The sequence below is a fragment of the Rhincodon typus genome, chromosome 24 (assembly GCF_021869965.1).
Source record: "Rhincodon typus isolate 14 chromosome 24, sRhiTyp1.1, whole genome shotgun sequence".
Classification (NCBI taxonomy): Eukaryota; Metazoa; Chordata; class Chondrichthyes; order Orectolobiformes; family Rhincodontidae; genus Rhincodon; species Rhincodon typus.
In genome coordinates this window covers 39327593-39335151 of record NC_063355.1, presented here as the reverse complement: position 1 = coordinate 39335151, position 7559 = coordinate 39327593, and the positions used below count along the sequence as shown (strand labels likewise).

General features: G+C 41.2%; 1 protein-coding gene across 1 annotated transcript; it reads left to right on the top strand.

Annotated features, from left to right (window-relative positions):
- The first annotated feature begins 239 nt into the window (after window positions 1-239).
- sdf2l1 (stromal cell-derived factor 2-like 1) lies at window positions 240-7280 on the top strand. Its single transcript, XM_020515692.2, has 3 exons — window positions 240-525; window positions 5201-5397; window positions 5966-7280. Exons 1-3 carry the CDS (start codon window positions 357-359, stop codon window positions 6242-6244), a joined length of 645 nt encoding a protein of 214 aa, XP_020371281.1. The 5' UTR covers window positions 240-356; the 3' UTR covers window positions 6245-7280.
- Window positions 7281-7559: the final 279 nt, after the last annotated feature.

Sequence of the window (7559 nt, the reverse complement as noted above, 5' to 3'; positions counted from 1 at the left end):
TTTAACATCCAACCGAAAACGTCGAAGCAGCACCAGGTGTACAGCTTTCGATCCATGTTATGAAGTTTCGGTCGTTTCTCCGACGATCGGGTGGAGCCGTTAGCAGGCCACGCCCCCTTCCCGCACAGGTGGATGTTGATTGACATGCGACATGGGCCAATAGAATCGCACAGAGTCAGCACTGCGGTTACTACCCAATCAGTGAGGAACGGCCCGTGGGGGCGCGTGCGCCGACCCTGCCTCCTCGCTGCGTGCTGGCGGCCACTGATTGGCTGAGGACGGCGGGGCAGTTGAAGCCGGCTTTGAGGGGTTGTCGGGGGGTGAAGCCTTTGGACCAACGGTCAGGGTGGCTCGCGATGTTAACGGCGCCAGCTTGGAGCTCTGCGCTGGCGTTCGCCTTCTGCGCGCTGCTCGGCTCGGCCTCCGCTACCGAACTGAACTACGTGACCTGCGGCTCCGTGGTCAAGTTGCTCAACAACCGGTACAATGTCCGCCTGCATTCGCACGATGTGAAGTATGGGTCCGGTAAGTGCCTGGGTCGGGTCGGTCAATCTCTCACCGCTCGGCCTCAACAGCGATGCTGTTTTACATGGGAAGGCATCACATTTGCTGTGTAGGATAGTGATCAAGAGCCGTGCCTGGATTGGTAGCTCTGTCCCCTGGTATTGAATCTAGAATCCTGCCCTGGGGCAGTAGTGCCCCGGGCAAGAGAGGAGATTGCTGGGGCCTTGACCAGGATCTTTGTAGCCACTGGAGAGGTCCTAGAGGACTAGCAAGTAGCTAATGTTGTTTCCGTATTCAAGAAGGGAAATGGGGATAATCCAGGAACTATACACTGGTGAGTTTCACATCAGTGGTTAAGAACCTATTGGAGAGAATTCTTATGGATAGGATTTACGTACATTTGGAAAAGCATGGCCTAATTAGGGACAGTCAGTATTGCTTTATGCAGGGCAGGTCATGCTAACTTGATTGATCACCTTTGTCACCTCCTCGAAAAATTCAATGAGAGTAAAGCGGTGGAGGTTGTCTACATGGATTTTAGTAAGGCTTTCTATGAGGTCCCTCGTGGTAGGCTCATCCGGAAGGTTAAGATGCATGGGATCCATGGTGACTTGGCTGCTTGCGTTCAGCATTGGCTTGCCCATAGAAAGCAGAGGGTGGTGGTGGTGGAGGAATGATTTTCCAGATAAGTGTGAGGTGCTGCATTTTGGGATATCAGATGTGAGGAAAAAGGTATATCCTGAACAGCATTGATGTACAGAGGGATCTTGGGGTTGAAGTCCGTAGCTCCCTACAAGTGGCTGCACAAGCAGTTAGGGTGGTAAAGACGGCTTATGGCAATGCTACTTTGTTGATCGGAGAATTGATTACAAGAGTCAGGATGTCATGTTGCAGCTTTTTAAGACTTTGATTAGGTTACACAGAGTATTGCATTCAATTCTGTTTGTCACATTACAGGAGGCTTTGGAGACAATGCTGCTTGGATTAGAGGGATGAGCCAAAAGGAGAAGCTAGGAAAACTCAGGTTGTTTTCTCTGGAATGTCAGAAGTTGAGGGGAAATTTGATATTCCATAAAATTGAGATACATGGATAGGGTTGACTGTCAGAATCTTTTTCCTAGAGTTGAAATGCCTAATACTAGGGGATCATGTATTTAAGGTGAAAGAGGGAAAGTTCAAAGAAGATGTGAGGGGCATGTTTTTTACACTGAGAGTGATAGAATCATAGAATCCTCGTAGAATCCCTACAGTGTGGAAACAGGCCCTTCGGCCCAACAAGTCCACACCGAACCTCAGAGCATCCCACCCAGACCCAATCCCCTGTAACCGACCTAATCTACACATCCCTGAACACTATGGGCAATTTAGCATGGACAGTTTACCTAACCTGCACATCTTTGGACTGTGGGAGGAAACAAGAGCATTCAGAGGAAACCCACACAGACAGTCGCTCGAGGGTGAAATCGAACCCAGGTTGCTGTGAGGCAGCAGTGCTAACCACTGAGCCACCATGCCGCTCAGATAGGAGTCTGGAACGCGCTGCCAGGGGTGGTGGTCGAGGCAGATACAATAGGGGCATTTAAGGGACTTTTAGATAGCACATGAGTATGAAAGGAATAGAGGGCTATGGACTAAGGGTAGAAAGAAGGGATTAGTTTAATTTGGTGTCATGTTCGGCGAAACATCGTGGGCCGAAGGCCCCATTCCTGTGCTGTACTGTACTATGTTCTGGCCATACCCTCCAGCTCACCCAGTAGCGCTTTGGTGACCACCCTCCCAGTGGGGCATTGGTGTCTCTTCTGGCAACCCCTACCTTCCCCACATCCCTCAGTGGGGCATTGCTGCCTTTCTGACACCCCTCCTGGTTTTTTGGGAATTAGTTAATTTGGAGTTAGGTGCAAATCAGATTGGAGACCTGTTCTACCTTGTGCAACTCCAGTTCTTCATTTCTAGGCACTTTTCAGCAGAGCTACTGGTTGTCTGTACTGGTGAGCGTTCGTACTTTGTATTAGTGTTAGATCTTACCTATGTTTTTGTGTGTGTGAAAGGAGTTGGTATGGGGCTGGAGGCTCAGAGCCTGGAGTTAAAAGGTACACGATTATTCACATCCTGAACCAGTGAGCAGTTCGATGGCTTTGGCGTAAGTTGATTGTTTAGTCCTTCCAAATGTAGCATTGGGTAAAAATTCTACACATTGAGGATTGACCTTTTGAGAAATCAATGGATGGTGGAAGTAGATTTGCATGTCGTATGTGTGGAACTTGACATTGTTTCAAAGCATTTATTTAAAATTGTTCATGGGCTCTAAACATTGTCCAAACCAGCATTTAGTGGCCAACTCTAATTGCTCTTGAATGTGGTGATGACCTGCCCCCTTGAAATGCAGGGTGGATTCACAATGTTTATGAAGTTGCTCATAAAACTCCACAGTTAATGTAGTGCTGATCAAGAGTTTGACTGTTCACTTGTAGGGAATAAGTTGTTCTGTCAATTTCTTGTGTTAAAAGTTAAAATGGTGCAGGTGGCAGTGTGTTCTCATGGTTATCAATGAAAGAACACTTTGTGTCTTTCCTGGAACAATTCGTTCTCTTACTGTAGGGAAAACCTTATGTTACTGAATTTATTCCAGAATTCTATGTACTGACTCATCCAAATAAAGGGAAGTGCTAGTTGAAGCAGGGAAGTTCAGCATCTTGGGTAGAAACTTTCTTACAGGGGTTGTGCTTGACTATAAGAATTTGGCAGTAGTTGATTAACATATCATTGGAGATAGGAAGAATCAAAATTTGTCAAGGCAGTTTTATTTCAGTTGAATTGGATGTTAGAATTTAGCTCATTTACAGTCCCAAATTGGGAGGCAAAATGCAAGAGGATATTAAATGTGCAAAATAGCTGTGGAAATGCCAATTAGAATACAATAAGTTTGAGATAGAGTATGCTGCACGTATGGATGTTATGGAGAAGCTGCTTTTTTAAAAAAGTTCTATTTTATTAAGTATCTATGAGAAAAAATTGAAAAATGTGTTCTTTTCTCTGGAATAAAGAGCTGAGATACTGAAACCCATCCTTTAAAATAGGGAAAGGTGTTGATAGGGTTGTCACAAGATTTTCACACTTATGGGGAGACAAATTAGTTCCATTAGTATAAAGAAATTAAAAACTCAAATAAGAGATTCGGGTGAAATAGATTTGTCCATAAAGTGGTTAGAAATGTTATCTACACTTTGATTTTAGTTTCTTAGGGAACTTGCTAAACAGACTGCCAGAGCAAAGAATAAATTAACAGTCAATTGATACATTTTAAAGGAGAATCAAGAAATAATTGAGTTTTTTGGGTGAATCAGGGTTAGTATTTCCTGAACAGGAATGAAAAAGTAATGTTAGTGACAAGCATAACATCCATGGTGAAATAATTGTATATGCACAGAGGGTCTTTCATCACTCCAGATTATACATTCATGTACAGTGTATGCTGTTTGAGTAGATGTTGCTGTAAACACTGTCTCTGTGCTGTCTTTGGCTGTACTTCTTTTCTGTGGACATTCTTTCCCTTTTTGTTTCAGGTAGATTTATAATAAAGCTTTCTGGTAGTCTTATAAAAGTGAGTTGAACTCTGAGTTGAATTGAAGTTTTGTTACATTTTCAGATTAGTATGATAGTATTTTCACTTCGAAAAAATCTGCCTCAGTTGCCATCTCACTTGTGGCTCAACACCCTGAGATGTGGGGAATAGTGAGGCAGAGGCATCAATGGGTGCATTACCGTGATGTCAGCTGCACCAACCTTTGGTTCCAGGATGGTGTGGGTGCCTAATGATGATTAAGCTGTTTATTTTTACATTTATTTGTAAATAGATTCCTACTTGTGATGCTAAAACGCTACTAAAATTTGAACAATGTCATTATAGATATATTTTACCCTATTTCATGGGAGAGTTCAAATAAAAATGTTTTAACAAATGCTTCATGCTCAGTTCTCATTTTTGCCAATACTTGGATCTATACCTGTTTCTTGGAACATATGGTGTACTGCTTTGCAAATCCACTTCCCTGTTAACATAATTGCAGCCTTGATTTGTCCCAATACAAATAGAAGGAGTGTATACTGTTCCAATTGCTTTCCCAGCCCCTTGTAAAAGGCCTCTTTTTGAAAGCCTACCAAAGTCAGAAACTCCTCCTGTTTCTCCCTAACACTACAACCTCCTCTGGTCCCCAGTTCCTCTTCAGCACTCCATGTAATTACTTGCAAGGTTTTACTTTATTTCCCACTATAATGTACTGGCGACCTGTAAAATTCTCTCTTCTATCAGAATTTCAGTGTTGTCATTGCTTTAATTGCATACAAAATCTATGTAAAGAGAAGCTAAGACCAAGAGAAAGATTATCAGATGCATTTTTCCTTTTTGCTTAATTAGCAGTGTGTGGATATTGGGTGAAGAGATTATTAAATTTGGCTGATTTTATTTTTCGTTTTCTTTTCATCGGACTCCTTCTCCAGCTACTGAGACACAGAAGCTTAAACATTGAATAAAGATAGTTGGGGAAGGGGAAAAGCAGCATAATTTTTTTGCAAAATTATTTTTAAAAGTTGTCACTTATTTTTTAATATTTTAGTAATGGTCTCCTTGCAGTTTGATTATTTTCAAAGCTGCTTTTAAGTCCTAAATTTACAATAATCACTCTTCACTTTTCAAAAGGAAGTGGTCAGCAGTCTGTCACTGGGGTGGATGCTTCTGATGACAGCAACAGCTACTGGACAGTGAGAGCAAAACCAGGCCAAGTTTGTCAACGAGGAATGCCGATAAAATGTGGCCAGTCAATACGGCTGACGCATGTCAATACTGGAAGAAACCTGCACAGTCACCATTTTGTGTCACCACTTTCTGGAAACCAGGTATAATGATCTAAGTGCTGAGCAGCTGTTGTTCAGTAGTTAGCAATGTAAATCATCGTAACTGAAACTATTGCGTTAGTTATAAATAGTGTTTACTTTGCATAAAATATGTTTGATAATAAAATGGCTACTTATTGTAGTTTTCTCCACCGTTTTTGTAATGACCTCCTCTGTTCTCAGTGTGGAGTATCTTTGAAATTAGTATAGTAACTTGCCCTGATTACTATACAGAAGTCTTTTTTTATTCTGATCTTGTTTTTGATACTGGTATGCCATACAGTATATGGTAATCTTATGTTCTCTTCCTCTCTCCCACATGTACATGCTTCCTTGGGGCAAAGTTTGGCTTTTGTTTGACGTCTTATGCAAAAAAGTGTTGCTTTTGGCTTCTTGGGGGCAATTAGGCATGGGCAAAATATGGTGGCATGGTCAGAGACTCCGACATCCCGTGACATAAGTTTGTTTATAAAACTTGCTAGTTTCTATCAACTAGTTTATCTGAATATAGATTCGACTTTCTGAGAGCATGATTGACTATAAGTTAAACATGTACTGTTTTACCCTGTAGGAAGTAAGTGCTTTCGGTGAGAGTGGAGAAGGAGATGACTTGGATGTTTGGATAGTGCAATGCAGCGGAACGAGTTGGGAGCGAGATGACGAAGTACGCTTCAAGCACGCAGGCACCCAAGTCTTTCTAACAATAACAGGAGAGCAGTATGGCCATCCAATCCGAGGTCAGCTTGAGGTTCATGGCACATTCAGCCCCAGCGCCAACAACTACTGGACAGTAATGGAAGGTGTCTTTATCAAACCTAGTGCTGAGCCGTTAAAACACGATGAGCTATAGCTTTAGTCAAATAAAATGGTTTGCGGGGAGTGAAGGAGGCCAGTAAGAAATATTGTTTGACAAGTTATTTCATCTCATCTTGAGTCATAGTTTATAAAGGAAAAACAAAATTGTACTTTATTTTCTATACTTGTTTAAATTTCTAAAGAAATGGGGATGTATTTAAAACAAAGTTGTGTGCAGATGTAAAGATGCACATGGTCAATTTTGTTGCTTTAATTTTCTGTTGTTGGGGAAAGAGTCAAACTTGGAAAAATCAGGTATTTGAAATATAGTTTAAAGTCATTTGCATCTGAATGGTTTAATAACTCCAAATGTTGCAAACACAATTTCCTTTTTATCTGTTACTTCCCTATCCTTTCTTTTTGCTTTCATAAAAATATTATGTTCTGCTGCAATCCATGATTTCCTGAGCAGAGAATGTAATTCACTTGCAGAAGACCAGCCATAACTGGCACTGTCCATTCCATCTGCTAACAACTCTTCATGTTGTCACAGACTAAATTCTACACAGTATGTTCGACCATGCTGGGTATCAATATCAGTAAAAGTGCATTAATTCCAGAGGGGAGAGCTGGAAGTTGTCAATATGTTTATTAAATCACCCTTTCTACTAAGCAGTGGTCCCAGATGAAGGCAGTTTCTTTTTCATTTTGTCCAACATTTTCATTGCTGCTTCTTTAGATTTTGCATTCAACGCAAGCACACTCCTTACAGTACAGAAACGTGCCATTCAGCACAGAAGATCTCTACCTGTGTTCATGCAACACATACTTAATCATTTCCTTTGTTACATTTTATGTATTTTCCTGTTTAAATGTATCTGTGCTATTTACCTCCAAGTTTAGGTTTGGAATTTATATCCAAAATGTGGTCTTATAAACAAAATGGTCAATATATTGCTAGACTAATCTGTTACAAGTGACAGTGTTGCACAAATGATTTTTATGATTTGTTCAGGAGGTTCAAATTGATTTGATCCATTTTTGTTGAGCCACTGAGTAAGACTTAAAATAAATGTTTACCTACTGTTTCTGATTTGAGTTTGTGCAAAGCTGCTTTACCTCCCATATACAGTTCCTTCAGCTGGCTAGAAATATTCAGTACTATGTCCCTATGGTACATAATCCACAGTTTGGCTGAAAGTACAAACTGACAATATTTCTAATAAGTAAATAAATGTGCTTGGCTAATTTATTCAGTAGTTAATACATCGTTTGATGCAGCATAAAGTTCAGGTTAGGAATTCTGTCAGATGCACTGAATGATCTCTTTGGGGCAGTGATTGTGATGGTACAATTGCCATCAGTGATCA

Excerpts from the sequence above, each read along its gene's own strand:
- sdf2l1 (XM_020515692.2), top strand. The coding sequence starts at position 357 with ATGTTAACGGCGCCAGCTTGGAGCTCTGCGCTGGCGTTCGCCTTCTGC. Across the intron at positions 526-5,200 it reads CGATGTGAAGTATGGGTCCG|GAAGTGGTCAGCAGTCTGTC; the intron begins GTAAGTGCCTGG and ends ACTTTTCAAAAG. Across the intron at positions 5,398-5,965 it reads CACCACTTTCTGGAAACCAG|GAAGTAAGTGCTTTCGGTGA; the intron begins GTATAATGATCT and ends TTTACCCTGTAG.